Below are 19,998 nucleotides of genomic sequence, written 5' to 3'. Positions count from 1 at the left end.
GTGTAAAATAAAACACACGCAGCATGTGGATAAAATCTGCAATAAAAGCTGGGTGTGAAAGTAGAGTGAATTTTTAAAAAGCGCTGATTCTGTCCAGTCCTGCGGTGCAGTTATTGGTGATGACGGATACAGTGTGCAGTGTTTCTGAAGGTGACAGGAGGATTGTTGAACTGGTGTGAAAATTCACAGCTAAACTGTGAAGACTGAGGCACTTTGTTATGTAGGAACTTTACCTGCAGCCTTTTCACATTAGATGAAGTTGACAGCAGAGAACGGAGATGGTATATTAGGTAAAGAGTGGTCCTAAACCACATACACACAAAAAATATTTATATTACAATTATCCTGAGTTTTAGCTTTACTCATTCCATGAGCATGTCTAGATGGATGAAAGTGTTGACCTTTAAAGACTGAAATATCAAAGCAATGTAAGATGGATGGCAGCGAAAAATCAGAAGTGTTAACAGGATAAATAATTCCTGGTTTTAGTCTCTTTAGGGGCGGTTGATTTAAAAAGGATAAAATAATTCAAGACACATGTTGAGGTCACAAATTTAGACACTTTCACTTTATGATTTCAGAGTTAGTCAACGGGCTTAGGGTATAACAGACACACTGCTGACTCTATATTCATTCAATTTTGATACCTTAAACAATGCACGTGTTCACCGTGAGGAATTGTAAAGCCGAGATATTTTGGTACTTGTGGGAGAAAAAAAACAGTTTGCCAGTAATAATCACGCCTTGGATTTTGGCAAGTACATTATTTATATTTCTCCTTAATCTTCTTCAGCAAATTTAACATTTGAATCCTTGACTTTATGATGGTATTATATCCCATTTTAATTTCCACAGAGAGAAATAACAGCCAGAGAAATCTGTGAGAAAGTAAAAATTGGGATGAAAGTAAAAGGAGAAAAATGTTGGAAAAATATAACCCTGGGTGTTGTTTTCTTCTCTCTGTCTCTTTTGCAGGACGGTAAAGCAGACTGTAAACAGGAGAAATGTCCACTTGTCTCAGAGGACTGTGCTCTGGTGGTGAAACAGACTGGAGCTTGCTGTGAAAGGTGTAAAGGTAAGACAAGCAAGTGGACAGAGGTCAGGCGACAATAAGAGAATACCTGTGCGCCTTTGCTTTTTTATATTTATTGTAAAGCTATGTATGCCTGCAGGTCCTCTGTACTAATGGGAGACACTGGAAATATAGAGATGCTAATCTCACGCACACACAGACCCTTCGGGGACTACTTTATCTCACCGTATCCTAACAGCGAGGCCTATATTAGGAGAGCATGTGAGAGTAAAGCTTCATTATTTACCTCACATAAAAGCCACATATACACAGTTGCACTACAAGGAGACTGTGCTGCTGCTGAAGGGGTTCACTGCTGGGTTTACAGCCCACAAAAATACAGTTGTTTTTATGAGGCAGGAACTCCTCTATATACCTTCCTTCTTCATCCTCTGTGTACGGTTTTAGTCACTTCACATCAGCCTAATTAAACTGGGCATTTTAACAAAAACCCTTTCCGTGCACATTTATGTACTACATTTAAGACAAACAGATACATGCATTCAGGCTAAAACAGAGACATAATGCTGAAGCAATCATCAAACCTAAATTCCAACTGCACACTGTAGCTACATAAATATATCATTTACAATTGTGAGCTCTGACTTGTTGTATTTTTTGCCCTCTTTAGAATTAAAAGATCTGTATTGGACAAAGTAAGCCACTGTAGCTGATTTTTGCATAGCTGTAGAGCTTCAACATCCAGCAAGTATAAAAGGAACCGAATCTTTAGTTCCCACTGTACTGGCTTAGACACTTAACCTCTATAAAAACCCAAAAGGGGACCCTTAAACAAAGTCTGCACTACGATGGCTTCCCTTACTTTTTCTGTGCTTATGAAGCTCATGTGGCTCTGCGGAAATACATAAACTGTCACACCTACCTCCCAGCTCTCGGCAGGGAGGGGGCCTTTTTGTTTGCGGTTCGCCATTTTACGACACGGCACTTCGTTAAGAGAGACAGAACATGCTCGACTCGGACATGGAAAGCCCCACGTCACCACAGCAGTCGGTGTTAGTTTTAGTTGTGTGGTTAAGTTGTAGCCACTGTGACCAAATTTAGGACTGCTTTGTGTCTTTGCTTTTTAAAACACACTAATTCCTAGATGTCATATCACCATTTTCTCACTTTTATGAAATCATGCCGACAGTTAAAGAGAATCACAGCTTGACTGCATCAGTTTATTGGGAACAGCTTTATAAAGCGGCTTTAATTAAGGCGTTTATATATGCAGCAGTGTAATAGCAAGTGCACTTGAGATTGAAAAATACGTATTTTTAGGAGTATAGCTGTCAGAACTTCCTCGGCAGCCTCACCAAACAAACACAACTGTCACCAGGTTTTGACTAAAACAGTCATGTAAAATCGAAAGTTTCCACAGGACTTTAAACATTCTCTTCAGCGGGGATACCCTTACTGCTAGCAGCTAGTCAGTGATAATCAAATGCAGTTGATCAACTGATCATCATCACTTTACTGGTTCAGAGCATTCAGGTGTGTGTTAACACAATGCCACAGCCTTCCCAGGACTGGATGGTTCAGTAAATCCTTCCCACCATCTTATCGTACAATTCAAGACTTCTGCAACACTGTTCTTTGGACAGATGAGACCAAAGTGGAGAGCCATAATCCACAGGGCAACAGTTGGCTAACACCAGAAAAGAGAATATCAGCACAAAAACCTCATACCAACTGTCGAGCACAGTGGTCAAGGGGCAATGTTTTAGGTTTGTTTTTTCAGCCACAGGGACCAAAGCTTCTGAGTCACAGCATGGACTGTGTTTTTCACATGAGTGTTCTTCTACATATTGGTATACAAATGCAAAAGTGCTTCTTTCTGACAGCCGTCATATTTATGCAGTATATTAACAGTTTGAGTGTTTTGCCAGGGTATTGGTCTCTGTGGGTTCTTGTACTCGTACTAATAAAATATATACTGTACATCTTCCTGCTGCAGTATTACAGTATCACAGGGTTTAGTTTACACTGAGGAAAGTAGATCAATGGGTGTGATCAGGTTTCATTGTATGGAAAGTTCTATATTGATCTGAACCCACTTTCTGCAAATGGGATGAAATGAATAGGCTATTCATTTAGAGTTGAATAGACAGCTGCTGACAGCTCAGAGGGCGACTCATCCAAGTATATGAGGAAGAGATCAGTGTGTACACACTGGATTTAACATTAAACTGAAAGAGAGTTTAAATATTCACATCATATAATCAGATGTGGTTATTTTTAGACTCGAGACTTTAAATTAGATTTAAGTCACAAAAATGAAGACTTGACTTTGACCTCACACAGCTGTAATATTTGACCTCCTTGATATTTTAATGCATCTTACAATGAAAACTTAGATGAAACTTTGGCTACCAACAACAAAGAGAGGGAAAAGAAACAATATATAAAGCTAATTGAAACATGTCTACCAGATGTTTTTAGTCACTTCCGTGAGCTTTGGCCAAGATTAGAACACAATTTATTTTTCTACATTAGAAATGACACCGCTATAAACATATGAACATTTTGCAGGGCTGTAGTCATAATTATGATTACTGCTTTCTCATTTTCCACACTAAAATCTAAGTTTTCAGATTAAGAAAATTTTCTTTGCATGGCAGAAAAATTAAAGCATTTGCAGAAATTGAAAATGTATGCTTTCTGTTTCCCAAAAAATGAATTCACAGAAACATTGGCAGGAAAGTGAATGTTCCTCCAGTAGATCATTTGCATGGATAGTTTGCATTTCTACACTGGGACCAACATTCTGGGAGATTAAAAAAGTTATCTTTACTATCTGAAGGATGGCAGTCTTAAATTCCCTTTGTCAAAATAACAAATTGGAAAAAAGTTTGGTCATTTGCCATAAAATGACTTTGGCTTCTCCAAGCCGTCTTCTCGGCCACAAGCTACAAGTGAAATGCGTCTGAAGTTGTAGGTATTTTAGAAATTACACATCCTTGAAATTTAGAAACTACTTGAAACACAATTAGAGCAACTGAGCTCTTGACATTGTTCCTGTTCCCCAGCTTCTCCCTTGTCTTCCAAGTTAAGGTTATATTTTTCTCTCCCAGGTTGTACGTTAGATGGATGCTCCTATAACAGTTCAGTATCCTGGACCACCTCCACGAAACCCTGCATAACAAGACGTTGTCAGGTGTGTATATGCGCTGACTGACCAAGCTGCACTGTTAGCAGATGAGAGGTAATGGAAGCAAAGCTCGGGCTTCGAGTTGAAAGCACTGATCCCAAATCAGATGTGAAAAACACACAGACATGTTGTTAGCAAGAAGGCATAATGCTAGAAGAGTGAAGGATGGGGAAAAAAGGAAAAGGGTTGGGAAAAGCAAAAGGCAGGGAAGTAAACAAAGACACTGAAGGAAAGAAAGTGAGTAGCCATGGAAGAAAACAAAACAAGTATGAGAACTGAGGGATGGAAGAAAGGAAATAAGCCAGAAAGATTAAGAAGAAATGTGGAGTAAGCACGAACAGGTCTGGAAAACTGCTCAAAAGAGGTATGGATAAAAAAAGGAACAGGCAGCACTGGACAGAAGGAATTCAGGTAAGTAGGAAAAACATAGTGAGGAGGAACAGAATCAAATAGAGGAAGCAGAAGCAGAGGAAAGATATATGTATAGCAAGAAAAGGAAGGCAATATGGTGGAACAATAAGCTTTAAAGTAGCAGCATTAAAGATACATTAACATGTTACTTATAAAGATGCACAAACTGAAGAAAATATTTTCCACTTGGTTGTGACAGGAAGGTGTCATCACTGAAGCAGAAGTTCAGTGTGTCATCCACTGCAAAAACCCCAAAAACCACCCAAAGAAGTGCTGCCCCACCTGCCCCGGTGAGTATGAATTTTAACACAAGTGTAGCCTGGAAACATTTGGGGGTTCAGTTTTATTTCTACTGTACATGCATAGATTCTGTTTATTCATTTTCTTTATATCCACATTAGTGGAGTTAAGGTTTAATTTAATTCAGTTAAATTCAATTTAATTTATACAGCACCAAATCAAAACAACAGTCACCTCAAAGCACTTTATATTGTAAGGTAGACCCCACAATAATACATACAGAGATAAACCCAACAATCATATGATCCCCTATGAACAAGCACTTTGGTGACAGTGGGAAGGAAAAACTCCTGTTTAACAGGAAGAAACCTCCGGCAGAACCCGGCTCAGGGAGAGGCGGCCGTTTGGCTGAAAGGAAACCCAGAAATGAAATATTTATAGATATTAAACAGGAACTGATAACAAGCTTAATAGTTAAGATAAAGTAAAACAAATTCAGGATGTGCTCAGCAATTTCAGAAGGTCGAAGCCAGGGGCGCTACATTTATGTCATATCTCTTTGTCTCTTTTTCTTTCTCTTTCTGGAAATGTATTAACTAGCATTAAGCCCAAAGCTTCCTGTAGTTGATGAGGAAAATTTAAACAATAGTTCTGAATTTCTCTTAGCTCTCTGGTCAAAAAAGAAGAGGAACCTCATGCAGTTTGTTGTGATTTTGAACTACATTTTATTTGACCTGAAGAATGGGAGAGAAAAAGATTAGAGTTGATGAAACAGGATCTTTTATCTTATTTCATAATAGAGTTTTTATTTATTTATGAGATATGACAAATTCCACTTATGTTGAAATTGGGAGTAACATTTTTGGACTTGCCAATGTGCGCAAACAGTCAACATACTTGCACTGCAGTTTTTTGAATTCTGACTTAATGTGTATTTCTTCTGCTGGTAGAAGGGTCTGTGTCTGTGGCTGTTGTCTATATTTAAATCACTTTAAAAGTGCAGTAATAAAAGCTTCAGGTGAAGAGGCAAAAGATTTGTGTGAACATGAGTGGATTAAAAAATAATTTGTTTGGTATAACGTATTTCCCTGCAGGTTGTATCTTTGAGGGTCGTCTATATAAAGAGAATCAGGAGTTCAGTCCAGAAGGGAAACCTTGCATCAAGTGTACCTGCACTGTGAGTACACGTACCCTCTACTTACACCCCCCTCTGAGCAAAGCAGGGGCTCTGTCCCACCAGTTGGTTAGTGTTGGACTCTCCTGGGAGTCACAAATTTTTGGTTGGAACAACATCCCTTTCCTTGGTTTTTCCCCCATAACTTCTTTGCTCTCTCTCACTCTCTCTCTCTCTCTCTCTCTCTTACACACACACACACACACACACACACACACACACACACACACACACACACACACCTTAGATAAACAAACCCTACAGGTTTGTCCATAAACACATTAAAGCATTAATGTGCTGACACCTAGTTTGAGAACCTGTAAGCTTTTAACACATGTACACACATACAGAGATGTTTCCCAAATAGAAATCAGCATGCTGTTACTAATCGTTCTGTTAAATTTTCTGTTTTGTCTTAATTAAAAAAATAATATGAATAACCAATTGTCAACATAAATATAACTACACTGAATTTACTTTGTCCTGTGATATCCTGTCACACTCTGGGTTAGCCTCCAGACCACCTGTGACACTGAACTGGACAAATAAGATAAGATAAGATAAGATAAGATAAGATAACCTTTATTAGTCCCACATGTGGGAAATTTGTTTTGTCACAGCAGGAAGAAGATGGATGGATTTTCTGGGTTTTAAAATGTACTTTTGTAGCCATCAAGTAGAGAAATATGGCGGTGTATGAAGTCTTATTTTATGGGGGCTAAAGACAGTTATCTGTTTGTTGTTGTTGTTGTCTAATTGTTATTGGCCTCTGTGAAAAGAATTCAGGGACAGAAAACCAGTTATTGATTCTGCGGGTAACTACGTTCAAACATTAGCTGTGTACTAACTCGGCTCTTGTGCTAATAAAACTGAACCAAAATATCCAGACTTTACACTGATGAAGGCTTTGTACCAAATATCTAAGCGTATTTCACAAGTCAGATGTGAGTACCGTAGTTTGCAAAGGTAATATGAAGTCACACATTCAACCACACACCCCCTTTTCTGCTGATGTATGAAACACTGAAAGATTGACAACAAAATTAAACAAATCACCTTCCTAGGAAAGTTTCATTCAAAGGTTAATTCTGCTGCTGTTATTCTGTTTTTGTTTCAGGGAGGCCGAACTCTCTGCACGAGGGAGGTGTGTCCCATCCTTTCTTGCCCCTCTCAGCTCACCCACACCCCGCCTGGACAGTGTTGTCCCAGATGTGTCGGTAAAGACTGGGAAATTCAATGATGGGGATCATAATGATGGGCAACACCACAAAACATAACTCCTGTTAAAATGAGGTGGCAGACATTACACAGCTGTGGCCAGAAGCATGGATAGGCAATGAAACATGTAATCTCCTTAGAGAAGGGGTTAATGCTGCTCCTAATAACCCTAAATATCTTTTTTATTCTCAGCCTCCATTAATTTTAATTTCATAACTTTAGTCATATCTTGCAGGGGAATTTTTTTGTTTTGCACTCATGGATGTCTGAAGCAGTCAGAATTTTATTTAGATACAACCAAATCAATTCCGTTTTTAATCCCCATTTTTCTCTACATGACTCTGTCTTTCCTCCAGGTCAGAGGAAGGTGTTCGATCTCTCTTTGGGAAGCTGTCTGTTCTACAGTCAGGTCTATGACAATGGCACCTCCTTTATACACGACAACTGTACCACCTGCACCTGCCAGGTATCAGCCTGAATAGCAAAGGCTTCATTAAACAAAGCAATGGTCAGTTAGTAAATTTAAAAAATCCTAATTCAAATAATCTTTCTAGAATTCCACTGTAGTGTGCAAGAAACGCTGCTCGCGGCAGGGAACTTGCCAAGGCAGCCACTGCTGTGAGGAGTGTCTGTCCTATGTAAAGGTGGAGGAGGTGAAGTACTGCAGAGTCCGGAACAAGATCTACAGGGTAAGAGCAGGATGGATGAATGGATGGATGGATGGATGGATGGATGGATGGGTGGATTATGGAGTGGGATGATGGTAACGGTTAGCTCTGTTGCCTCCTTGTTAAAATCTTTTTGGTGGCTGAGACCTTTCTGTGTGGAGCATGTTTCCTGTGTGACCCTCCTCTGCATACTCAGACTTCTCACAGCTCTGAAGACATGCACGTTAGATACATTGGTGATTCTATAGAGGCTGTAGGTGTGAATGCATGATAGCTAAAATGTGACTAAAGTTCCATGTGCAAGAATTGGTAAAGTAGTGGCTTAAAGCACTCTGAGTGATCAGAAAGACTACAACAGCAAAGGATGAACGTATAGATAATACGTAGCTGTATTCTTGGGTATTGTTGGAATGATAAGTGCCTTTACGTCTTGATGGATGTTGTTCTAACCCTATTGTGTCTTTTTTCCTTTGCAGGAAGGAGACATGTGGTCATCAGTTAACTGTACTCTCTGTACTTGCGTTAAAGGCAGCATTGAGTGTCAGCCCAAACAGTGTGTACCAATCACCAGCTGCCCCTCGGTGAGTGACACCAGTTGATCAATGGATTACATTTATTTATAGCGGTGTGTTATGTGCTGTTATGTTACCCTAGCTGCTTTTTGACTGTGTATTTGTCTTTTTAATTTCTTGGACTATAATGTTTGCAAAAAACACTGCAATCTCTAGTGAAGGCTGGGAGCAGTCAGTCATCCAAAGGTGATGGGGTGGGTGGAGATTTGGTGGCACAAACAAAAATACCTCATACCCCTGGTGGTTTAACCTACAACAACCCTGTCTTTGTCACTCCACTTTATCTGCTTTCCTTTTCTCCATCTGACCTGTCTCACACTCATACTTTACAGCCCATGACTAACTTCGTGATTCTCATTTCACATGCGTAACGCCTCAAAATGACAATACTGTCAAGATTTATCGGCAGTGCTGCCATAACCGACTCTCAATTTCAACAGGTTCACCTCAAAATGCAGGTGTAGAGTATCAGCTTGAATCAAAACATTGAACATGTCATGTAAAAATGTATCCTCTTTTTTACATGACATATGCAAGAAATAAGCAAAATAACTATAAGGGTATATCAAAGAGTAACACAGCCTGTTGCATAAAGAGGTCTCAATTAGTGCACTGTAACACAGCTGAAATGTGGCATTAGCTGGGAACTCGGGGAACTGCTGGCAAGAGAATGGTCTATGGTGCGTTCACCTGTTGCAGAGGTCGCTTTGAGGTTATCTGTCGTGCGTTTCGTGATGGAGTGGATTCCTGGCATGCCGGTGGCTGTCACGCAGTCAAAGCCGGTGTCAATGTTGGTCTAAGTTCACACGCTTCCAGTGGTTACAACGAGCCCTCACCTGTTGTTTGCGGTCAGAACAGGCACAGTGCCGTTGGTGGTCCACATTCAGTTTTGTCTCCAGAGAAAAAGCAGTTTTATAAGTCACTTTAAATGTGGAAGAGGGCAAATAGTTTTTTAAGGACTGTAGCTTCAATGTTGAAAAAGTGCAGTGAATGCAGCAGCCATTCTTTTTAGTGGCCTGCAGGGGGCGACTTTTCTGGTTGCTAAAAAAAAAAGCCAGATTGTTGAAATGTTTGTAAGAAAATGACCCTCCTGCTTCCTTGATCTGTGATCCTAGTAAACACTTTTGTGATTCCTCTATGGTCTCAGTCACAAGTTTCTAGTCTTACTGATTGCAAAATAATGTAGATGTTTTGATGACATACTCATCAAAAAAGGAGAAAAAAAGGAAACCACAGAGGGAGATTGGCAAGTTGCTGCCATATGAATGTGTATTGTATTTCTGTTTCCATCGCTGGCATCAGACAGGTGTTTTACAGCGTTTTTTTTTTTTTAAAAACATCTGTAACTCCCGTAACTCCTTAAGCTCATGCTCAATTGAAAGAATTCCAAAACTTCCTGAAAGCACAGACTCGGCGATTTTCTCAAGTACTGCCCCGCAAAGACGAAGGTTGGTTGAGAGAAGAGAGAGTGAGGGGAGAAAGAGCTCAACAGAAAACAGAACTTTTTATCTGTTTTCTTTTGATCTTTTGGGGTTCTTTTTTGGGGTTTTTTTTCTTTTTCCTGTTTTCTGTGTTATTTGCTAAGTACTGAATGTGGGCCTTGCTTGGGATTACTGTAATGACCTTTATATCACTGAAAATAACAGTTTCTGCTTTCAGAAACCACTGAAATTTTGTGGTTGCACAAATGGTGTAAGAGTTATGGTAGTTTGACGTAAAAGTTTAACCTAAAACCTATGGGAGCACAGATGCTCCAGTCGGTTTTAATGGGTTAAATCCGGCACTTTCCTAACTAGTAAGTGATTTCACAGTGGCTGTCTTTTATATACAGTTAAAGTCTCTATTCTTAACATATTAATGCACTTTTTAGAGCATTGACACAACATTGAGACAGTATGTGACATCACTTTTTGAGAGCTGTATAAGAAAAAACAACATGAAAGAAGTGACACAGGAAAAAGTTACCCAGATGCATGTAGTTGTATGTAAAGGAATGCAAAAGGATGTAAACAGATTTTCAGTGGGGAATATATAGCACGATATCGGATAACACGTGTGTGCTGCATTGTGAGGTTGATATCAGTGAGTGAAATCGGACACTTCAGGACCAGTGGAGAGGTTACCGCTAACCCCCTGGGTTGACTTTTCTGCTCTTTACATAAAGTAAACATAATTTCTTGTAAAAATATGTTGATATTAAGCATAATTTGTGAATTTATTAAATTCTGATTGCAATAAAATTGTTGCAATGTTTCTCTTATGAAAATGTTTCTCTTATGAAAATACAAAGTCAGGTTTGATTTGTAGGCAGGTGTTTTAAACAATCTGTCCCACAGTTTAATAACAATGAAAAATCTGACATTTGCACTATTCTTGATATGAAAAGATATTAGTAAATGTAATCTAGTGTGGCTTATCACTCTCACAGAGGTCATTACAGTCCACATTACCTTCAAAACACACACACATACCTCACGCATACTCTTTCCCATGCCATCATCCTGCGGTCAGCAGCAGGTCGGCAGAGCGTGTGGGTCCCATTTGGAGACAGTGTGTCTCCGAACAGCCTTTTGTCTGTGTGGCATTTGAGTGACAGCAAAGAAGAGGTTCCCTATATTTAGGCCCCTGAAAACCAATCTCTGACACTGTGTGTGCCTGAATGAGTGTGTGTGTGCGTGTCCTTGTTTGTGTCATCAGTCTGTCAAAAGGCAGCCCTCTTCAAAGAGAGAGAGTGCCCTTTGTGCCGAGGTTAGGACTCTGGAGTCTGCATTGAGGGTACAGAGAACTTCTTTATGAGATGACAGATGAGTGGTGTGTGTGTGTGTGTGTGTGTGTGTGTGTGTGTGTGTGTGTGTGTGTGTGTGTGTGTGTGTGTGTGTGTGTGTGTGTGTGTGTGTGTGTATGTCTGGAAGACAGGGGGAAAAGACTGCGTATACGTTTATATGTCTATTTGTGAGGACTGGTTCCAGTTTTAGACCTTGGGAGAGGAGTCATTTTTCAAAAGGGAGGGTATTTGGTTAGTCTAGACTCAAAGGGTGGTTAACAGGGGTAGGGGCTGGGGTTAAAACATTTAGTTAGGCTGGTTAAGGTAGTTTTAAGGGGCAAGGAAGGCATTGTATCAGCGAAGGTCCTCACAAAGATAGAATTACATGTGTGTGTGTGTGTGTGTGTGTGTGTGTGTGTGTGTGCGCGCGCGCGCGCGTGCGTGCGTGCGTGCGAAAAAAAGGGCTTCCCTGAGGCAAAAAAACTAGGTGTGTGAAAGAGCCCTCTGATCTGCACTTTTGATGGAAGTTGAAACATACAGCGGACACACACACACACACACACACACACACACACACACACACACACACACACACACACACACACACACACACACACAGAGGGTCCTGTTACACAGACAAAGTTCAGCAGTTGAAGTTGGAGTATGTGTGTCTCTGAAACCTTCCTGGTGTTGCTGTGAACTTGTCAAAACGTGAACTTTTCCTGTATCGCCATCTTTCATGTAACTTCTGTTACCTCTGCTTGAATGACAGCACAAAATTAGAACTGTTGATAATCTCTACCAACAAAAATGGGAAATATATATCGTTTGACCACCAGTACTTGGTTCTCAACTGTGTGGAAACAAGACTTTAAATTAGAGGAAAAAGAACAAGTTAAAATATTATGAGAGATTATTAGTAATAGTCATCATATTCTAAGTCATACATTATAATACTGTATTTTATGTGGCAGACCTACGTTCAATAACAGGGGTCCATCAGGAATCAACTCCAACTACTATTTTTCTTCCCAATGTGATGTTTATGTAAAGTTTGGTCAGAAGGTTCCTTTGCGCGTGCGCCATTAGCATCCTGCCTGCTGTAACCTACAATTTCCTTCGGGATTAATAAAGTATTCTGATTCAGATTCTGTTTTATTTTACTGTTTTTATTTATTTTTACTTTAGGCCTACTTTGTTAGTTTTCTTGCATTTACAAAACTCTGATCTTCTTTTTCTCTCAAATACAGAAAACTAGGAATAATCTGACTTAGTGATCTGTGATCAGTAGAAGAAAGTTTAACAAGGGCAAAAAAGTTAATGGTTTTTAGAAATATTTATCAAAAGAGAAACTTTTTTCCTGGACATTCTGATTCGTGTACAGTTCGGTTGAAATTTGTAAACTGCAAAGCTAGTCAGAAGCATAACAGTTTTTTCTTATTGTAATTTTCTTTTAGGTTTTTATTCCATGTGTCTATGCTTTGCTCGTGACACTGCTCCACATTCTGTCAAAACAAGTTTCCTTGCCACATTCAGGCTTCTTGTCATCTTCCCTTAATTCCTCTGTCAGTTATCTAATCCAGTGTTTCTGTGTCTGTTCTCTTGCAGAATAAAATCCTGAACAGAACTGGCTGCTGCCCAGTTTGCACTGAAAGTGAGTAAGTCCTTCTCCACCCTCCACACAGTGATTTGTGGGATTCTCACTGCAGTGTCTTCTAATCTATATATCTAGGGAAGCCCTTTAATTTGAGCCCATCAAAGTCTTAAAATATCTCAAATATATTTATATATATATATTTTGTTTGTGGCTGCACAAGAATCAGAGTTATTGATACTGAATGTTTAGAAAGCTAATTATACGTCAGAACCTATGAATTGTTCTTTTTATGAGCAATAAAAAATAAAATCTCATCCTGGCCTCTGCAGTTCACTTGAGTATTCCCCGTAAACTTCAGTCCAGACTGTGGTTTACCCTTTGGGTCGTTTTACTTTAGCTTTTGGCTTCAAACTGCAGCAAAAAAATCCCCCAAAATGTTCTATTTCAGGACTACAAATACTCCATAAACCCCACTTGTGTATAATATAGAGTTTAGATTTAGCTGGTCAGGCAGATGTATTACCACAGTGAGTCACATTAGTGCCACATATTTCAGCATTTATCGTAAATAATTTTTCCGCTGTTAGCTGTCAGATTTCAACATGTATCCTTTTTTATAAAGTGCTTAACTTTGGGTTGCCTCTTGCTGTCCAGGGACCTACTGCTGTTCCAAAGTTCATGTTTTAGGTCACTGAGGTTAAAAAAGGCATTTGCTTTCTTTGACTTCTTTCTATTTTTTTGGTTAAACATATCAAGAGCTTTCTTTTTCTTTGTCCTACTTCAGAGCCAGGCGTGTGTACAGTCTTTGGCGACCCTCACTACAACACCTTTGACGGCAGGACCTTTAACTTTCAGGGAACTTGTCAGTATGTTCTGACTCGTGATTGTGGTAGCATTCCCTCTGGAGGGCCTGGGAATAACATCAACCTCAACAGCCCAGACTCGAGCTTCACGGTAAAATGGAAGGGTATCACTTCATAATATAGCCCACAACTGAGGGCATACTTCCTCTGTAATTAAATGGAATTTGAGTGTATATACAGGAAACAAATAAATAATTATATTGTAAGTAAATTTAGATATTGGGTTGGTAATTTTAAGTAGTGTGCAATTTCATGGTAATGCTGGAGGAAAACAAACCATATTTCCCCATCTTATATCATAAGCATGCTGTACTTTTCAGGCTGCAGGCCTTATTACAGAGCGTATTAATCTTTATTTTATATTTGTTATATTGATGTGCATGCTGGATGTCCTATTATTCAATTATTCATTTATCTTACCAACTTACAACAAAAAAAATAAATACAGTCAAAATGTTATAGTACAATGATGGAACTTGATGGTTTTCTTTCACCATCACTGGTCAAATATAATTTTCAAAAGGAGTGAAATACCTGAAAGTTAGGCCGGGTTAAGCTGTATTATAGTATGTTATTGATGGAATTTAGAATACACTAGGATTTGATAAAATGTGTACCGGTACTCAGAATGGGATGAAAAAAAAATTGGGAAACTGCTCATCTCTGCTGACCTCTCTGCTGACTTTTTTCACACATTAGAAACCAAAAGCAGCTGAAATTTATAAAGACATCAGGACCTCTGAGACCTCAATAGATCCTGAGTTGTCCTGTTTTATTGGCTTTTAATCTCATTACTTTGATTTCAGGTGTTGGTGAAGAATCACGCCCGGAGGACTCGCTCCTTCTCCTGGACTCAGTCTGTCGAGGTGAAGCTGGGTAGTTTGATCCTCAGCCTGCACCAGCACTTAACGGTACGGAAGAATGGTACTCGCATCGCCCTGCCCTACCATGGTCCTGGGGTGCATGTAGACCTGGATGGATACCTGCTCAAACTCACCACCATTGCAGGTCAGTATACGTCTTTCTGATCCAAGTTTTTAAATCAGCAAATATTGACCTCTATTTGTGGTCTCAGCTGAAGGTGAATTAATCATTGGAGAGTTCTTGATAAAATATGGCATGGCTCAGTGAGTGGAGCCTGGTTTTCCATGTATGATCGTCTATTTAACATTCTGTGTGGACCTTTCACCTGATTTGGTCTGACTGTACCTGTGTGTGGCCTTCTGTTAAGCATCAGCAGAAGCGCAGGAGTCTTCTGCCCTCTCATGCCACCCAAATAAAATATGCAGAAAGGTTATTATGAATTTTTTGTCCAAAATTAAAGCAGCTTTAAGAATAACAGCACAAACTTTGCAGATGAAAACCACATATCTGAAAAATTAGTTGATAATTTGAAATCATTCTTTTACAAGAGATGGTTACAAATAATAAAGATTTTGTTTCTAACCTCCACCTTTTTCTGCAGGTCTGGAGATCACATGGGATGGTGACAGTTTTGTGGAGGTTGTAGCTGCTCCTCATCTGCGTGGGCGCCTCTGCGGCCTTTGCGGCAACTACAATGGCCACAAGCGTGACGATACCATAGGCGGTGACGGGCAGTTCAAGTTTGACGTGGACGAGTTCGCAGAGTCATGGAGGGTCGAGGGAAATGAGGTTTGCACCAAACATCACCCGCCTCGCAGGCCGACTTCATTCCTGTGCCCCGGCAGCGTTAAAGTCAAGTTCAGGGCTCACCGGGAGTGCCAGAAGATAAAATCGTGGCTTTTTAGTAAGTGCCACAGTGTGGTGGACTTCGGGTCTTTTTACAGGTGAGGAGAAATCTCAAGTGACAACTTAATTGTTAAAGTGCCAAACACTGTAGCTTGTCACACGTATCCATTTCTCTGTCCTACCATAACCATACTTGTATGAGGCTTTCGGTAAAATCTTTTTTCATTACGGGAACTTAATCTTAAACAAAACCAAATTCTGCCCTCTTTAGGTCGTGTGTGACGGACATGTGTGAGTGTCCAGTCCATAAAAACTGTTACTGCGAGACCTTCATCGCCTACAGCAGAGCCTGTGAGAGGGAAGGTGTGCCCATACTTTGGAAACCCGAAGCTGCTTGTATGGGTGAGTGGCAACACTCATAAATCGCAGAGCATTCTGAGAGGTGCTCTTGACTATTAGAGCCAGTCTTAATGACACCAGATTTGGCTTTTTGTTTTTTGTTTAAAGAAAATTCTGCTCACTTCTGAGCAAACCTGACACTTACTGCAGCTGCCATTCCAGTTCATAGTACTCCCTTTTAGAGAAGTAGAAAAGGATTTACCTTATGTATGCTTAAATTCCCTCTTTTGCATGATATTATCGTTCAACCTTGATAAAATGAACAGTATGCATTGGGTTTGGTATGAGTGCATGAGAAACAGCTAATTCCAATGAGAAGCTGCTGAGAATCTGCTCACATTGACATAATCAAGTCCTAACTTTTTCCCCTCTTTCTACCTTTTCTTCCTCTCATCAGCCACCCAGTGTAAACACGATGCAGTGTACGACACCTGTGGTCCAGGCTGCACCAAAACCTGTGACAACTGGAATGAGATCGGACCGTGCCGTAAGCCGTGCGTGGCCGGCTGCCACTGCCCCGCCAACCTGGTGATGTTCCAGGGACGGTGCATCAAACCCACAGCATGCCCTGGACGGTGACCCCTATGAGCTGGGGGAAGGGGACTGAAGGGAGGGTCATCTGAACTAAAACTAAGGGTCCAAACTAGCAAAGCAGAGTTTGGGAAGACACTAAAGGGTCTCAAGTTGACAGATAAGATGCAACAAGGTACTCAGGGTCCATAACTTCACAAGGAAGTACGCTGTCGTGACTTAGATGCCAGCGATCCAAACAATGGTGACGGACTGAAGGGAAACTCAGATGATCATCTGATCACGGAGCGTTCGATTTCTGACTTCCTCTCGCCTCTTTGTCACACTGTTACTACACCAGTCGCCACCAATTACAGTTTTGGAGAATAAAAACTAAAATCTCAAGCGACAACTAAAGTGGCATTTGGAGATTTTACAACTCACGAATTACAGGAACTACGGCATGTTGCCATGGACCCTCAGGGAACAGTCTGGGGCCAGCGGACTCCTCTTAGAGCCAACATGGCGACTGAGTTTCTCTCGCAAACACATTAAAGTGAACAACAGAGCATCTGCATTTGGAATAGTGAGATTCAAAGTCAAAGAGAAACTCTGATTCATCATATCAAAACTGAACTTATCATCTCTATTCCATCATTTCATACTGTAAGCTAGCCAGATTTATATGAAAGACAGACAAGCTTTTATATAATTATTGTTCTAATTATTAATATTATTGCTATTATTTGTTGTTGATGTTAATTTATATATCAGTCAAATGAAATGTTGTAGCAAGAGCCAGAATCATGAATATAATTGTGTTATAAATGATTTAAAGGGAAACAAAAGCTATTTATATATTTGTTGTGTATTTTTTGTTACTGTTTGAAGAGAAATGCCCAAATGTGACTCAGCTGTTGCACCATCGCAGGGATTAAGTACTGTATTGTATTATGCTCAGTGTACAGGTTGTAGTGGTTAGTAAACTGAAGGTGTTCGTGAAAGCATATGTTTCACTTGACGATAATTATTTAAGACCAGCAATATAATCTTTTCTCGAAGTTCATTTTTGACTGTCGTCCTTCCTCTATGTAGTGCTGGAGAAAAATCGAGATTACGGCTGCTAGTTCAATTCCCAAAAGAAGCCAGTGTTTAAAAAAAAATGAAGTAAAGCTGATTTCATGTTTATCTGTGGCTCCTTAGATTTATCTCCACTAAAGATAAAAGACACAAATCTTGAAAGAAAAAAAGATGTAAAACTATTTTAAATACATTTGCACAGCTTTAATACACTTCAAATTTATACAAACATATTTCACATGAACACATCTCTAAAATAAAACATAAGGACTAAAAGCACCAAATACATTAGAGTTCATTCAACAGCAAACTGAGTCTCCAGGGTTGTACAGGTTTTAGGGGATTAGACGTGTGTCCACCTGTTTCAGTGGTTTCACTCGCTTTGACAATTCGCCACCCTCTTTCACTTCAAGCAATGTTCAAAAGCAGAAAAAAAAAATGACTGCAGTCTGGCCCAGGTGGAGAAACAAAACACTGACACATGGAAGATAGTGAATTTTCCCCCCTGTTCAAGAAGAAATACTTACATTTCACCTGCTACTGTAACTCTTTCTAGTACTGCACAGTATGACAGTCTTATAACTCACAATCATGTCTGCTTTGTTATGCGAGTTAAAAAGAAAAGACTAGCTTCAGTTTAGAACACTGCCCATAAAATGAACGTAGCTATGAGTCAATGTCAAACATCAAAATGTTGATGCTGCACATCCACTCGTAAAATCTCTCATTTCAGGAGTACAGGATAGCAGAAAACTAGAGCAAATTTACTCTCTTTTGGTAGCTGACACATCTTTTTGAATAAATGATGCACGTACTGGGATGCCAGTTACACGCGTTTTCTACTCCTTGTTGATGTTTTCAGTTTGCAAGCCTTGTACTGCTGAGGTTGTATATGGGATAGTGCTATGCTGGGAATTACATGAGGTCAGCTGTTTCAAAGTTTGTTCAACATTAAAAGGTGCAAAATGTGAGTGTGGTGGCTGGAGTCGATGGAGCATGGTCCATCCACTCCCACACAGTCCTGAGAAGAGGCTTAACAGCATCTGTATGCGTGTACATGGGATTCAGAAAATCCCTGTAATTGTTCCTTATATTAAATGTGGTTTTTAAGTAAATGAAAGTTCAGTTTTAAGCCGTCTGTACAGAGTGATGCGTACGTAAGGGGCAGCTGGATTATTTGAATACACTTGTTTCTTCCTCTGCAAATGAATGCAGTCACACAAAAAGGTTTTGAAAAAGTAGCATGTCAAAGCCTCGGTCCTGAACCACAGTATGGTATATGGGCCACACACATTACTGTGGTTGCAAGTAGGGCTGCCACAAACGATTATTTTGATAGTCGACTAGTCACCGATTATTTTTGCGATTAGTCGACTAATCAGATCATCATCCATTGAACGTAAAAGTACAGCTTATTGCACCAGCAGCATCTGCTCTTATATAACTATCATTAGCTTACAGCTTTAAGTGTTTAAGGTCTGTGCTAACTAAAAATAAAGACAAGATGATAGTTAATTGAATTCTAATTAAATGTGCAGATTGTTTCGGTGGAGTTTAATAAACTCAGCCGATTTACTCAGGAACAAATAAAATACTGAAAAAAGCCAAACAATAACATTTTTAAGTTATCTAAGTGACTTGTATATGTTTAACCTGAGTAGGGCGGTGGGTTTGAAAACGATCTGCCGGGAGTCCGGTGCTCTCATGGCCCCCGGCTAGCTATCGAGCTAGTGGGTAACAGACGCCTCCGAAAACGTCGGAGCGCTTTTGAAAATATGTGGTGTCTTGATAAACTGAGCAGATATTTGAGGTTTACACAGCTACATTCTCGCCTGAAAATATGTTAAACGTTTATTTTGTGACCCAGAAAGAATAATAAGAGTAATATTAAAACTAACTAGCTGCCGCCATTGTTGACAACTGCGCTGGGCCGCGCTATGAATTCTGGGACACAGTTTCTTCTTCTTCGGGGTTTAACGGCAGCTGGCATCCTTGTACATGCAGTGCTGCCATCTTCTGTTTCAGTCCGTTATTACACTCTTAAATCCTGCTACTTATTCCTGCTTTTGGGATCTTACAAAGCTTCAAATGACGCGTCGACTATTAAATCAGTCGTCGACGATTTTGATAGTCGACGTAATCGTGACTAGTCGACTAATCGTGGCAGCCCTAGTTGCAAGCATTAAACAGAAGAAAATAGACCTAAAAAGACGCTTTGGGTCACATAAAGCGGGTCTCTGCAGACAGCTGTATTGATTAAAATAGACCCTTACAATCTCAAATTTAACACTAATTATAATAAAGTACATCTAATGTTAATCTTAGAGTAGAGTAACTATTTAATTATTTTGATGGAAATTTCCTTTAAATATGACCCAAAACTTGTTACCAGTTTCAAAAATGACAATCATCTGGCGTTTCATCCTAAAATTTTGCATTCGTCAAAATTTCTTTAACAACAAATACTGTGACCTTTAAGTCTAATCATTCTGTAATAAAACTCCTCGGTTTTCTCTACACTGTGGCTTGTTATACTGCATTCATAATCACAAACAGGATCTTCACAGTC

General features: G+C 39.7%; 1 protein-coding gene across 2 annotated transcripts in view; it reads left to right on the top strand.

Annotated features, from left to right (window-relative positions):
- Positions 1-17,410, top strand: part of bmper (BMP binding endothelial regulator) — a 33,464-nt gene extending 16,054 nt beyond the window's left edge. For both annotated transcript variants that reach the window (XM_026184633.1, XM_026184632.1), the window contains 14 exons: positions 976-1,075; positions 4,147-4,229; positions 4,834-4,924; positions 5,969-6,051; positions 7,166-7,265; positions 7,623-7,732; positions 7,821-7,955; positions 8,411-8,515; positions 12,879-12,924; positions 13,652-13,821; positions 14,537-14,738; positions 15,196-15,538; positions 15,712-15,842; positions 16,237-17,410. In XM_026184633.1, the coding sequence (XP_026040418.1) occupies positions 976-1,075; positions 4,147-4,229; positions 4,834-4,924; positions 5,969-6,051; positions 7,166-7,265; positions 7,623-7,732; positions 7,821-7,955; positions 8,411-8,515; positions 12,879-12,924; positions 13,652-13,821; positions 14,537-14,738; positions 15,196-15,538; positions 15,712-15,842; positions 16,237-16,418 (1,881 nt within the window). In that variant the 3' untranslated portion in view covers positions 16,419-17,410. The remainder of the gene's footprint in view (positions 1-975; positions 1,076-4,146; positions 4,230-4,833; positions 4,925-5,968; positions 6,052-7,165; positions 7,266-7,622; positions 7,733-7,820; positions 7,956-8,410; positions 8,516-12,878; positions 12,925-13,651; positions 13,822-14,536; positions 14,739-15,195; positions 15,539-15,711; positions 15,843-16,236) is intronic.
- The last annotated feature ends 2,588 nt before the right edge of the window (positions 17,411-19,998 follow it).

Source organism: Astatotilapia calliptera, chromosome 11 (genome assembly GCF_900246225.1).
Source record: "Astatotilapia calliptera chromosome 11, fAstCal1.2, whole genome shotgun sequence".
Lineage (NCBI taxonomy): Eukaryota > Metazoa > Chordata > Actinopteri > Cichliformes > Cichlidae > Astatotilapia > Astatotilapia calliptera.
Note: the sequence above shows the minus strand (reverse complement) of the source record. Positions and strands in the feature narration are given on the sequence as shown.